The sequence below is a fragment of the Rhinolophus sinicus genome, chromosome 1 (genome assembly GCF_057876585.1).
Source record: "Rhinolophus sinicus isolate RSI-liver-muscle chromosome 1, RSI-T2T, whole genome shotgun sequence".
Classification (NCBI taxonomy): Eukaryota; Metazoa; Chordata; class Mammalia; order Chiroptera; family Rhinolophidae; genus Rhinolophus; species Rhinolophus sinicus.
The window spans coordinates 39,481,728-39,497,042 of record NC_142501.1 but is presented as its reverse complement, the minus strand read 5'-3'; the positions used below and the strand labels follow the sequence as shown (position 1 = coordinate 39,497,042).

Sequence of the window (15,315 nt, the reverse complement as noted above, 5' to 3'; positions counted from 1 at the left end):
ACTTATTCTTTGCCACTTTGGGAGTATGAGATCAGCAGCCTATAGTTCACTGAAGTAATTCTTTTCTCTCTCTTCTTCAGTTTCCTAATTAAAAATACCTGATGTATCTCAAACCAAGTTTATTGACTACTGTAACATTTTTTTTCAGCCTGTGAATGTTTTGTCTTGTTTATTTCAGAGGCTGACTTCAACAGGTGATTCGTAAGCCTGTGACAATCCATGTTTACTGAGCCAATGCCTAGCACCACATCAGGACCCAGTAGCCAGGCTTCCGTGTCAGCAAATGTTCTTTGAATGTTATTAAAAATAAAGTGTGAATTTCTTAGTGCCTGGATTCCAGTTATAGTTCTAGATATACAAAGTAGTGAAATATCTGCCGTGGTATATGCCACAGGGAATCAAAATGATTTTTGAAATAGTGTTTAAAGACCATGTAAGCCTAGCCAAAGACTTTCTGGAAAAGCCTCTTTCTCAGGTATGCATTTGGCACTTTGTCCTTTAAGCAGTTCAGACATCTTCATGTTTGTTTGAATGGACACCTCATTTTCTTTTTCTTTCTTTCTTTTTTGTTTTATTTTTTTATTAGTTTCAGGTGGATACCTCGTTTTCTTTTGGTAATAATTGTATTGGTGCTTTGAAATGTTGATGAATATTTAAAGAATTTCTGGTTTCCACTACTTCTAAATCATTGTCTCATAGTTTTTTTTTTACTGTGAAATTCTTTGAACATTATGATTAACGTGTTGGACACAATTAGGAGCTCATGAGAGCAGAGAAATTGCTTTTATTAGAGTAGGCGAAATATATAGTCTCATGGACAGTTTGATTCAAGGAAGGATAAAAATTAGATCTACATAACTTTTTAATGTGATAACAACAAACATTAAAGAAAAAATGATTTTCATTTCATGATGGAAAATGGAAAAAATAGAATGATCTTTAATTTAATTATTAATTACAAATTTTATGACACACCCCCTTATAAAGAGAATAGTGACTTTTTATCTTTTTTTAAGTGACGTGCACATAATATTAGAGATTGTGTTGCTAAGTCAGATCCTTGCATGATGTACAGATTCAAGGTAGTTTCTGTGTTTTTCAGTAAAGTATGAAAATTCAATTTCAATAGATACATTGTAACAAGAGAAGAACTTGGACTGAAATTTGGCATATTAGTGTGTTATCTTGCATTAGGCCATATCTGCAATTATTAGTTAACATTTTACCTTCTAGTCTTTCAAATTGAGTCTTTATTTTTAAGAGTTCTAACATTTTGCTTGTTGGATTCCAACAGTTTCCTTCTTTCAGCCATAGAACCATAGTTAATGAGTTTGTGTACTAAAAATATGTAATATGCAAGTAACATTGAATATATCTCAAGCATTTGCCAATGTTATAAGACATGACATACAACATATATCACAGTCCTTAAATAGATGGCACTCAGCACCAGATTTCGTTGGTAAATGTAGTGATCACTCATTCAGAATCATCAATTCATACATTCATTCAAAAATACTTATTGAATATATAATATGCCAGGTTTTGCACTAGTTGTTGGGAGTCAGCCAAAAAGGAATAAAAGGGCACAGTCCCTGCTTTCATGGTACTTATAATCTAGTAGGGGAGATAGAAATCATTCAAAGGTTGATATGAATAAATATAAAACTAAAACACATGGTGAAGTATATGGTGTTATGAGAGGACTGAATAAGAGGCTTGGTGAGGTTAGAGAGGATGATTCTTATATGGTCAAGCTGACATCTAAAGATTGAATAGATGTTAACTAAGCAAAGCTGGGAGTCCTGGGTGGGGGATGGGGTTGGGGCCTGAAAACCTAGCTGGCACACGAGAACACCTGCTAATGTCTTGAAGCAGCGGGAACATGAAGAGACAATGAAAGTCTTGTGTGGCAGGAGGAAGATACAGAGTGGTTCACAGAACAATCGTGACAGTAGTCCAAGATTTCTAGATGTCAGATCATAAATTCTCACCTAAGCCATGCTATGGATTTTGGTCAGTATTCAAAGAGAGGTGGAAAGCAACAGAACATGATATGTAGAAAGCAGCCATAATTGTGTTTAATATTTCTTGAATATTTTCTTTTAACATAATATTAAATTTATATGAAGGAATATGTGTAACATTTTAAATTATAAAACATAATAACATAATAAAGACCCATGACACCCCTCTCCCCATGCCCCTGACAGCCAACTGAAGAATATTACCAACAACTTGTATCCACCTGTGTTCTCTGGCTGCCCCTCACTAGAGACAACTAGCAGCTTGTATCTTTCACACCGCACTGCATGTCTTCTAGGACTTGTTGTTGTTGTTGTTTTGTCCCTCTCTCAACCTTACGTTTCTAAGATTCATGAAGGTTGTTGTATGTTGCTCTGAGACTCTAGTTCAGTCATGTTTACCACTGTATAATATTCTGCTCTGGAAATATACCTCAATTTATTGATCCATTTTTCTGTAAGTGGCTATTTGTATTGATTCCAGGTTTTGTTTGTTTTGGTTTGTTTTGATTTTGCTTCTTGCTTATTGTTTTGCTCTCAAGGCTGACATAAATGTCTATGGTGTGGTCCTATGTGGCTCCTGGGGCACATATTTTGGAACTGCGGGGTGAGAGCGTATGTTTTCCAGAGTGGTAGTACCAATATTTATTTCCACAATTGATCCATGTACTCTCCAGCAACTGGTTTTGTAAGACTTATTTTTTGCCAACCTAGAGGTATAAAATGGTGTCTTATTGTAGTCTTAATTTGTATTTCCCTAATTACTATTAAAGGTGAGCTTTTTTTCATGTTTCTTGGCCATATGTGCGTCTAATGTGAAATGCTGGTTCAGTTATATTTTTTCCACTTTTCTACCAGATTATTCTTTCTCACTGATTTGTAATCATTCTTTATATATTTAAATAGTCTGAATTCTAGTCCTCTGTTGTTTCACACCCTCTGAATACTGAGTGGAGAATGAATTAGAAGGGCACCAAGTGAATGTGAGGAAACTGGTTAGGACGTGCAGTCTTTCCTAAGGAGCAATAACTGATAATCTTATAAACATATTTAATATTTTTTATATTTCTTAAACATTAAATATTAGGAAGGAAATTGTTTTTTCCTGGCAGAACTTGGAATATTGGTCTTCCTATTAACAGTACTTTAAGAAAAGTTGCTCTAAATTGGCTTCTGAAGAATTCTGCTTTGTATATCCACTAGGGGTGATTGAGACCTATGCATGTGTAGGTGTTATTTTTATGAAACCATAACATACTGATCAAGTTGGCTTCAAAATGAATGCTTTTTTTCCATTTGCCTTCTAAAAAAATTGTGAAAGGCTGGAGCTGGATATTTATGTCAGCCGTTAAAGATATGGCTGTCTTCGTGGCACCGGGCATCGTAATATCCTATATGTGTCATCAGTTGTACAAGTATTATTTTCCTTTAAACATTAAACCAAATATCACAATAATTGTTTATCTAGTATTGTAGGCTAAGAACATGAAGCTTTTAATGTATAATTTCTAATCTTTAAAATAGCTCTGCAGTATGGGTATTATTATTATACACCAATGGAGAAACTGAGTCACAGGGTAGTTAAGTAAAATCTTGAGATCAAAAAGCCAGTGGCAGAACCCAGATCCAATACATTGGTCTCTGAAACATTACCATTTCCACCAAGTACACAGCTTTTGGGAACTTCCATAAATTGCATGTATTACGTGTTAAATTGTGTGTAGCTATTACTTCATTTAATTCTCAAGACCTTCCTTTGATATTATACTATATGGACCTCCTCTTCATTCCATAGATTCCGTAAATATTTCTCTTCTACCTGAGGAACTTCTAAATATATTCTGAATTTATCAAAATTTAGGTTCACACTTCTTCTGTCAAAATATTTACATTAATTGATAAGTAATGCAAGTGCTAGTTTTCTCCCGCCCTTTTAAGGAGAATTTCATTCTAGTATTTTTGGAGAAAGGGAGGAGATCGATCTCTCTGTCTCTCTCTCTCTCTCTCTCTCTCTCTGTTTCTCTCTGTCTCTGTCTGTCTGTCTCTCTATCTCTCTGTCTCTCTCTGTCTCTCTGTCTCTCTGTCTCTCTCTCTCTCTGTCTCTCTCTGTCTCTCTCTCTCTCTCATAGGTCTTCTACCATGTTGTTCCCTTGACAACACTTCAGAGTTAGGTGCTCTTCTCACTGCCCTGTGGGCCACCAGTCTCTTGATGGTAGATCAGTAGATCATAGCTTGGAGCTCATAGACGGCACTGAGAACATAAGACATTCCACAAAAACAGGAAGTTGAATATGGGGCTGCAGAGGGAGTGCTGGTATCACCTCTTTATGTGTTGTTCCTTACCTCTTGTTATACCACCTTGCAAAGTTGTACCTATGTATCAACCTTTACTAAATGATTTTCAAATATAACAGGAATTATAGCACTTGAATATCTAAAACAGCAAGCTAAATATGACTTTTCCCATTGTCCAGGAGCAAAACTCTCCTATTGTACTTCATAATATTATTCAGATCAAGTTCGGTTCTCTCATTTATTCCCATCTCCTACCATTCCTTCTTTATCCTCTTGTGTTCCCTGGGACCTCCCATAAACTGAGTCTATTATTGAGCTATACACTTAACTGTACCATCCCTCTGGGACACAATCTTTGCAGAAGCTTTGAAATTACCACATGAAATTCCATTTTCCTAGTCTTTAGTATTAGTGCACATGCTTGCATTGGCAGCTTATTGATTCTAATTTTTTCAGTAACGAATAGTACTGTAGTAGGTTTCTATACCTTACACCAGGGGATTATGGGCTTAACTTTAGTGGTTGTGTGCACTGCCATTTGAGTGTAATTTTATGAGGTAGTGTTTTATGATGTGTGAGTCTAAATAATAGTTTTGCTTCAATATGCAAATGGTATCTTAGGCTTGCTTGTTCAATCTCTTGCTTATTTACTCTTCTCTCAAGTCTTTATGTTCTGGAGATCAGATGAAGACTGCTTACTCAGAAAACTAAACAATTACAAGCAGAAAAAAACCATTCTCAAGTACTATTGGTAAGAGGTTGCATGAATTCTCAACCCTGAATTTAAGCAAGATCATATATTAAAATGGCTGAAGTGTATGAGTCTGTTGAGTATGATGTCACTCACTATGCTGATTGGAAATATGCTGAGAGGCTTTTATTATACCCCAAAGAAATAGTTTCCTTTCCTTCCCACTATTTATGGGGCACAGACTCATCCCCTAAGAAGGCCTTCTCAGCAGCACTGTTTGTCTAGACTAGAGGCTAGGATATTTGATAAACCTGAATTGATGACCAAAATCACTCTTAGCTACAGCATCATCATCAAATGGTTAAATATCATCATTTACTGTTTAAATGTTTAAATTTTACAAATGGAATCAAATGGTCTGGTGAGGATTATTTATATTGAAAAACAGTGCCATATGTCTCCACATATTTGAAAATTCTTTTAGCATATGCTGCACATTGCTTTTTACACCCCCTTTCCTAGTTCCTGACACATGGTGGAAATGTAATACGTCTTTACAATGAATAGGAAAAAAAAGGAAGAAGAGAGGATGGAAGTAGATTGTCGTTGTGGTTTATGAATAACTGATTTTTAAAATTTCTAGTCTTTTCTTTTTTTATAAACTTGTTTACTAGAATTGTTGAGACATTCCAATGTTTTTCAAGATTATGATTGTGTCATTGTGTTGACGAAGAGCATCTTGTGAATGTGTATAATAACTGCTCCTATTGAAGTTTGTGTTTCTCATCTTATGAAAACTAGGAAAAAGCATCAAGGGAAGGAACTGGCCTGTACTGTTTCGAGTCAGTGACCAAGAAATTCAAACCATTGGCCAGCTAGATTATAGGAGACTGGCTACATTTTCCCAAAGGAGTTCCTTAAAGATGTAGTCGATTATAATGGTGGACCTAATGTAACTCCATTACAGTACAGCTGTTGAAATAATTTATTTGAAATTCAAAATGTACATTTTCACCCTGGGGAATGAGGAAAAATATCTAATCAGATGTGCTGTCATTAAACAGAAAGGTTAGGGAAACACTAATTAGGCTGATACCAAGTTTGAAGTTAAAATGAGACTACATGGAGACTATAGGTATATGCAATCACCCCCTTGCAGATCTTGTCCCATTTTATTAATAACTAATCTTTGATCTTTGAGGGAAAACCCTAAATTAAACATCTTTAGTTTACAATTTTCATCACCATTTGAATTTCCAGTTGAAGACTTAGTTTTCTAGGATTCCGGTTGTGCTGTCATATTTTGATGATGTCTTGATGACATTATCCACAATGGGGGGAAAAATATTACGTTAGTGTGTAATTTTTCCAAGGGAAAGAGAACAAATGTGGAATTGGTACCTCAAATATCAGATCCTTGAACTCTTCACTCCTAATGCTATTAACTCCTTTTAAGGCAGTGTTGTGCTCTCTCAAAAACCAAAGGAAATCTTTAGTCCTTTCTATGACTATTAAAGGCAATAATTCCTAAGCTTCTTAATTTTTGATATAGTGGAGTTGGTAAAACAGGAAGTGGCCAGGAAAAAACCAGTCTTCCCAGATATTCACAAACTGTCAGCATGACTTCTCTGGCCACAAAAGATGTCTTTTTATGGAGATGTTTTGTTGTAATTTCAGAAGGTGATTGTTAGTTATCTTGGCTACATTACATTTAGCACATCTGGGATGTGTTCACATGAAGACATTGGCTAAAAGCTGTGTCTTGTGGCCTGGAATTAACTCTGATACTGAAAAGACTGGAAAGGACATTTCTTGCTACTTGGCCTAATCCAACAAAGACACCTTCCATGGGAAGCCCAGTCAGGAATTCGTTTTGGAATTGAAGAGTGAGCACAGAAGTCAAACTTCTCAATTGTAGAATTATTTTCCGAATGGCTAAATGTGCTTTTAGTTCTTTCCCAAATTTCTGCCATGGCAATTAGAGCTCTGAGACAATAGTTTACAACCCTGGCACCAGAATTTCTGACAATGCTTTTACAGTTACTTTACTTGAGTTAAAGGAATTTGTGGAAAGGACTTGCATCTGTGCTGTCACCACTGAAACCCATTACAGAGAGTGCAGGCCATGAAAAATGCCCCAAGACAAGTCGGAACTTGCTTCTCATCCCTCATCAGAACTTCATCTGTGGCAACAAAAATTCGTTCTGCTAAACTTGTAATGTAGCAATATGTAAAGTTTTCCAATCTTAAATGAGTACGACTAAGACAAACAGAACATAATCCTATTCTATCCATATCAATTCTTTGTTCATTTTTTGTACCAACTATGGAGTTTGAACCAAGGTATAATATTTTTCTACTTTTGTTGAAATTGTAAGGTCTGTTTTATATAGTGAAGTATATGCATATTAGCTCCCTAGAATATAATTCCAAGGACTGACTAATAATGGACAAACAAGGATTTTCAGACATCATTTATGATTTTTGCCTTTTTTTTAGCATATTAGAATTTTTTTTCACTTTTGTGGAAAGGTTTAGTATAAAGTGAAAAAGTGTATACAATACCCTTTGTATATTGTAAAGTTCCATGAGCTGGATAATATTAATATTAGCAATTATAACATCAACTATACACAACTTATATAGCACTTACTGTGTGCCAGGAACTGTTCTACGTACTTTACATATTTTCACCTATTTAATCATCACAGAAAACTAAAGAGGGTTAAGTGTTATGACTATTCCCTTGCCAACTGTGGGATTGACGCACAGGGTGGTGAAGTAACTTGCTTAAGATCCGCCCGTCCACATGCAGTGTAGTGTCAAAGGGGTTGGAACCCACAGTGTGGGTCCAGCGTTAAGAACACAGCTATAGGCAACCCTCTCCCCTTTCAATGTCACTCCGAATATTATAGTTAGAAAATATGGGCTTCAGACTAGGCTGGAATTGGATAAAAAGAGTGTTGCTCCTTTGATTTTGATGTTTATGAATCTGGTCAGTGCCTGTGATTTTATTTTACCTGCCCAAGAGAATTTAGAAATAATGCCAGACATGATGCTTATTTTAATTTGATGGGACACAGTTCTACTCTAGTGTTGGTTTTGAACAAGTTTATTCTTCTAGCAATGTAAAGGGCATTTTTTTAAAAGCAAAGGGTAAAGTGCAGTTTCCAATTTCTTCCTTTTTAAAAAAGTAGACTATTTTTTGTTTATCTCATGGTTGGATTCTTGGAGTAATGTGGTTAAAAGTCTCTTACAGAGCATAAAAATGGGCTATTTCACAAGGACACAGGCCTCTCTCTAGTCACAGCAGGTTCTCTACCAGACAGTGATACTGACTTGTGCAATTTCAAGAAGAACAGCCTGGATTTTCACATCGATCAGCTTTATTCATTACAGCTAGGACAGCTGTATCTTACAGAATTAGAGTAATAAGCAGAACATTGGTCTTGTAGGTGAGAACTGTGATTAGTACAACAAACTGAGCTGTACTATAGAGAAATTTAGTCCTGCAGTTAATTTCCCCCACCCAGTTTACAACTTCAATCCCATAGTTTATGGGTCTAAAAGTTCTCTTATGGCATCTCCTTCTACTGTAATAGGATATACAGTGCAAGATCGTTTGACTGCAAAGAAATGTTTTATTTTGGTTTTCCTCCACTTTCGGAAGGATCATTCTCTGGCCAGGTGAAATTCATTGAACTCAAAAAACTTTCTCTTAAAAGGAAAGAGGAAAGACTTTTCATTTCTTATGTGTTTTCTAGGGGTCCCACTGAGGTATTATAAGGGATAGTAGAGTTGCGTTTATTGGTAGAATAAGCTCTTACACCTCACTGTTTCTTCCAAGACTAGTCATCACTTTTATGCACTACACCCCTTTATGAAAAAGTCTTAAAGGAAGAAAACACGAACCGGAAGCAATCATAAATGTTTGTGTTCTAAAAACTTAAGTATCAATAAATAAATGTTGCTATAAAGATAAACAAGTCCAGACACTTTGAGTGTCTATTACAATGCTCCGCACTGTGACATTTGGGACATATTTGTTGTGCTCTGGTGGTGCACAAGACAGCTTTGCTCTGATGTTTGTGTGAGTTAGTAGAGGAGATATGCATGTAAAGCTGCTTCTGAGTCAACTCTGTCCTCTTATGTGTTTCCGCAGGGCCTAGTAAACATCTCTGAAATGGAACTGACCTTATTGTAAACTCTTTGAGGGGAGGGTTATTTCACTCACTTAAGATAGTGCTTAAAATACAGTAGGTACCTAAATGAATATTTGTAGAATGAAGAAGGTAGATAGGACCTGTCCATGAGTCAGATAGAAGAAGAGCTTTTCAGTCAGCGAGTATGAGGTGAAAAAAAGAAAGACTTAGAAAACTGTGGTTGAGAAATCATCACATAGTTCAATTTGGTTAAAATATAATGTGTAAAGACACTACCAGAAGCTCCAGTTGAAAAGATAGAATAGGTAGGATTTCACAGGTCATTGTCAAGTTGGGGGTGGGATAGTAAGTGATCCCTTAAGTTTGCAGCCTAAATGACCAAAATGATTGTGATACCCTTAATATAAATTGAAATTGAAAGAAGAACAGGACTATTAAGAGAGAAGGACTATACTGTTCTGAAAAATGGAGTTTGAGGGTGCCAGCGGAACCTCCAGATGTGAATAAGGAAACCTAGGGGAAACAGGAAGAGGAGCTTAGGAAAGCGAGGCCATGGCTGGAGGAAGCACACTTGGCAGTCAGACCTGCAGAAGTGATTGTGCAATGGAGGATCAGATGAAATGGCTGATGGGGAAAGGGAAGATGAGGAGAGGATAACAAGAGAACTGAGGACAAAATCTTCAGGGCTTGAGAAAGAAAAATAAAGCATGAGAGAGAGAAGGAGCTATGAGAGCCAGGTGTCGCAGCTTAAAAGGGAGGTGTGCTTGGGAAGGTGGCGGGGGGTGGGGGGGGTGGGGGGGGGGGCGTGCAGCAAGGCGCGGGGAAAGGCCTGGGTTTTGCAGTCAAGAGTTGAGTTCAGGTCTGGCTCTTTACCTGTTAGCTGCATGACCTGCAGCTAATTACACACACTCTTGGACCACAATTTCCATACTTGTAAGATGGGAGTAACACCTCAGTAGTTGATGCATTAATTTAAATAGTCTAAACATTCTTTAAATAATACTTTAAAAATCACACTTGTCTATTAAAATAATAATAACCAATAAAATGGAAGATTTGGAGTTAGCTATATTTCTTATATACATGCAGGTGACTATTTGGCAAAATATGTTATTTTTAAAATGTCTTATAATCAATACAAAGCTGAAGACTTAGGAATTTTTTAAGTGCATGTTTTATAAAGAAATGCACTGTTTTTTTGCCTACTGTCTACTGAGTGAAGCTCTTGGAGTTTAAGTGTAATTCACTTGGTCTTATCAAGCTTAATTTTTGAGCACCTGCTGTAAACCTAACACTTTTCTAGCTCTTTTTACTAAACTCCTCTAATTAAGGCTTTTGCTTCCCAATTCTTAGGGTGTTTGTTAATCTGTTTCTCTTTAGGTGCCACTAATTTATTTCTTACCAACCCTGGGACCCTAAACTTTCGAAGCAATCTCAAATGTATAGCATTTGTTATTTTCCTACTACAGTTATTGAAAGTACAATATTTTATTCTTTATTTCTAGGAGAAGCAAAATTATTATTATTTTCTTGGGAGATATTTGCAAATTTTTGCCTCAGAAAATATTACGCAGTATAAAATTAATTTTTTCCACATATCACTATCAGTGAAGAAATGCATTTTAAGTGGCACTTTAATGTACTGATATTTTCCCCTTTTATTGGAAAAAGAAACAATAACACTTTTCTTGTTATTTTTATTAGGGTAACACATTGAGAAAAATACTCCTGAATCGATACTTTAAAGGTGATTATGGAGTTGGTATGAATGGACACCTTTCCGGAACCTACTGCAAATCTGCACAAGGGGGAGGCAAGCCTTATCATTTTTCCTCATTTTAAGATTCTTATAACATATTTTTATGTCACTATCTAATATCTTAAAATAGCACAAATATAAAAAAAATCATTTAAAAAGCATTATTATCAGCTATAAAAAAAGAAAGAAATCCTGCTACTTGCAACAACATGGATGGGTCTTGAGGCATTATGCTAAATGAAGTAATGCAGAGAAACATAAATACTGTGTAATCTCACTTATGTGTCTAATCTGAAAAAAACAACAACCACAACCAAACTCATAGAAACAGATCATATTTGTGGTTGCCAGAGGTGGGGGTTGTGGAGTAGGCGAATTAAGTAACGGAGGTCAAAAGGTACAAAATTTCAATTGTAAAAGAAATAAATCCTAAGGATGTAATATACAACATGATGACTATAGTTAATACTACTGTATTGTATTTTTGAAAATTGCTAAGATAGTAGATTCTCAAAGTTCTTATCACAAGGAAAAAAGATCTGTGAGATGATGAATGTTAAGTAATCTTTTTGGGTCATCATTTTGCAATAATACGTAAATCATTATGTGGTACATCTTAAACTTATGTGTCCATTATAGCTCAAAAAATGAAAAGCACTATTAAAAACCTTTCAACAATTTCAGGTTCATAAAACAATGGATTTGAATGTTAGAATTAATTTTGTCTTTTAACTTCGGAAAAATAGTTAAAATAAGTCATAATTTATTACTATATAAATTAAGGGCAAAAATAAAGCTAGATTTTTTTTCTAAAGTGTTTTTTATTAAGAAAAAACATTTAATTACAGGTGTTATACATTTAATAAAAAGTTCTATTTTTACAAACTTTTGATATTTTTAAAACCCAAGCTTCTGTAACTTTGTAGGGGTGGGGAGGAAATCTCAATTCTAAATATGCTAAGGTCTAAGAATTTGAAAACCTTCTATGTTCATAATGTCTGTAATTAAGGTATATTTATTTATATTTCATAATCACAGGAAGCTTTTCTGGACAAGATTCCGATAAGATGGGGATATCAATGTCAGACATTCAGTGTCTACTGGATAAAGAAGGAGCATCTGAACTTGTCATCGATGTTATAGTGAACACCAAAAATGACAGAATTTTTTCAGAAGGCATTTTACTTGGCATCGCCTTGCTTGAAGGAGGAAATACACAGACTCAGGTACCTGCTTGCCATGATGAGCGTTACATTTGTCATTTGTATTTCTTTTTTACTTGTCATAGAAGCCAAGGGAAAGTACTGTTTTTTTGTTTTCTTCTTTTAGCTTCTTATGACTACAGATGGATGGAGGTTGAATGGATGGATGGATGGATGGATGGATGGATGGATGGATGGATGGATGGATAGATCTCTATATATACCAGTTCTGTATCACATTTTCTTATAAATTTATTTGATTTGCTATAGAAACTACAGAGCTTCACAAATTATTCAGTGGAGCAGAGCATTCCTTAGAAGCATCCTTTCTAACTTGATACCAGAAATTCCAATTTGCTTAGGGAAATTTTAGGCTGACTTTTAGCAGATAAAAATGACATTTTGATTCATCCAGGAATTAAATATATTAATTAAAAGGGACAATATACGTAATAAACTCCTCCCACAGTATTTGGCATTGTAGCAGTTCTCAGTAACATTCCCCACCCATCTCAACACATCCCTCCCCAGATACTTTTTTAGAAGTTCCGAACAGTAACATTGCTTGTTGTGCCCAGTCTCCCAGTGCTCACTACCCTGATGCCTCAGTAAGTGAATTTTTCACTAGCAGGGAAAGAGAACTATTTCATTTGTTCATTCAGCTCAGCGCAGGGTGATTTGAAAGTCATAATTTATCTATTTAGTGCTCCACTACAGCGAATGATGTGCTCCCCTGCACACGGGGGATCACACCACTATTTCCAGAAGGCACACATTTCATTTTGAAACTCCTGCCAAGTTGCCCCTGGGCTCCTCCACACCCAAAGGCAGAGCCACACAAGCCTGAGAGCTAGGAATTGTTCCCAGAGAAGATTTGTCCTCCTGCCACTCACTGGCGTGCTTATTCTAGGTTTGTTTTGGTCAGAGAGGGAAACAATGCTTACACCTAATTGCAAGTTCCAGAATCCATTTTTTTCTTATTCATGGCAAGTAGGAGTCATGTCTAATTAAAATTTAGGATGTTTTCCTTTATTTAGTCATCAAATGCAGTGAACAGCAGGAATTTCATGATATGACATATCTAATAGCAGTTTTCTGTAAGAATAAAGGCCTTGTGAACAGCAAGTGGCACAATAACGAAAAAATAGAATGCTTAAACACTGGTACTTCTCAGTTAGAAAACAAGTCCAGTAAATTATGAATCCTTAAAGGTCGAGACCTTACGTTGTTCATCTTTGTAGCCTTTGTGTCTGGCATCATGTGTGGCCCTATCTAGGGGTTAATAAATGGTCAGGGGTGATGGCTCTATGAATAAATTGTCCTCCATCACAAAGTCTTCCCTATCTGGCTGGAGCCTTTGGCATCCACTCCTTTATCTGAGCTCCCGTAGCACTTGTTTCTTTAATACTCACTTGGCACTTTGCCTATACTCCAGCATAAATTCTTCTGAATGAATTTGGGGAATGGGCTGATGGCGGAACTTGAGTGGTTTTCTTGATGACTGTCTTCCTTCTAAGACCCAGATATCCAGTTTGGACTTTCTAAAGAAATTGTCGAGGCAACTATGTAATGTTAGATGCAGATTATCCAGGGAATAAGAGTGAAGGATTTTTTTTGGCATCTCTAGGTAGAAGCACTCCTTGGGATTCCACTTTCTAGATTCTTGTTATTGCGCCACTGATGGTTATCAGATGGGATCATCTTGTTTTGTTGTTATTTGTATGACATCTTGCCTCTCCAGTGAAATTTCATCTTTCATAAAGTAAGAGATCATGATCTATTCTTTATATCTACAGTGCGTTATATCCGTTCAACAAATATTTGTTGATGAAACAGCATTAGATATTTTGTATGTGGAAACCTTCTTTTAAGGTGGGTTATGACAGTCTCATTTATCAGCCTTACCCTATTCGGGTTTCTCATGTTATCTACATCATTGTATAGCCCAGATGTCAGCTGAGTGCTCCTGCATCAAAGAGGTCTAGTTGAGGTCAACTTGAATCCTATTCCTCATCCTTGAGCACTCTAAAACCCATGCTTCCCCAAGACTTCTGCCAATCCCTAAGGCATTGTACATTCTCACAGTCTCCTTAGCCACTGTGTCTTGGTTTCTTAGTTCATGGATTCTCTTGACAACCCTATTTCTATAGTACTGAGATAGGACTTTAATCCACTTCCTTAAGTGGTTCCCTCCTAGTTACATAAGTCAATTTATATGTTTAATATACTTTATCAAAGATTGATTGAGGAGGAAGTTAGAGGAGGTACTTATATTATCATTTCAAATTGAACACTAACAATAACAATAATGAAAATAATACCTCCTAAATACCAGGCACTGTTCTTAGTGCTTTACGTGTATTAATGTGGTTAATCCTCACAATAACTTTTTTTTTTTTCCACAATAACTTTTATACTATCTTACCTGACCAAAGAAGAATCTGAGGTAGGCGGTTTAAGTTCCTTATCCAACATCACGTGGCTAATCAGAGACAGAATCAGGATTCAAACCCATGCAGTCTGGCTCCAGAGTCTTTGCTCTTACCTGCTATAAACATCTCCTTTCTAAAATAACCTGTACCGCCTTAGTCTTGGGAAATTTCACTGGCCGATTCACCGTGTATCATGTCCTAGTCTTACTCCTCTCTCCAGTTCCTCACTTCATTTCCTTTCTCTGTCCTCCCATTTCTAGTCTACGGCCTCTTTCTTGGGGAAAAGTCCTTCCTGTATCACACAGATATGTTTATCCATCACCCTCGGCTTCTGAAAAAACACCTTTGAGTTTCCCTTTATGCAGCCTATGGAGGTCTAGTTTCCTAATCAAAAACCATTATCTTTAGTAAGAGAAATCCTTATACTATCTGTTGAGATTATGCAAAGCACACTTTTATCTTTATTAAAATCATACTGTTCAGCTTTGTAAAGCCCTGGTTTTAAAAAGCTGTAGTCTATGTAAATAATTTACCGTTTTGAGCTTAAAAAGGTACCTCATAAATTTAGTGACTTAGAGTCAGAAAATCTAGATTTAAATCCTAGCTCTACCACTTACGACTTAACATAATATTGGGCAAGTCACTTGCCTTTACTAAACCTCATTTTATTAATCTATAAAGTAGAACTGAAAACACTGTCGATTCATCATACAGTTGTACTGAAAGTATCAATGAGATAACATTGGTCA

General features: G+C 36.1%; 1 protein-coding gene across 1 annotated transcript in view; it reads left to right on the top strand.

Annotated features, from left to right (window-relative positions):
• ITPR2 (inositol 1,4,5-trisphosphate receptor type 2) overlaps positions 1-15,315 on the top strand; it is a 432,120-nt gene that overhangs the window by 277,630 nt on the left and 139,175 nt on the right. Inside the window, exons 38-39 of the mRNA XM_019737570.3 lie at positions 10,878-10,986; positions 11,971-12,158. Coding sequence (XP_019593129.2) covers positions 10,878-10,986; positions 11,971-12,158 — 297 coding nt within the window. The remainder of the gene's footprint in view (positions 1-10,877; positions 10,987-11,970; positions 12,159-15,315) is intronic.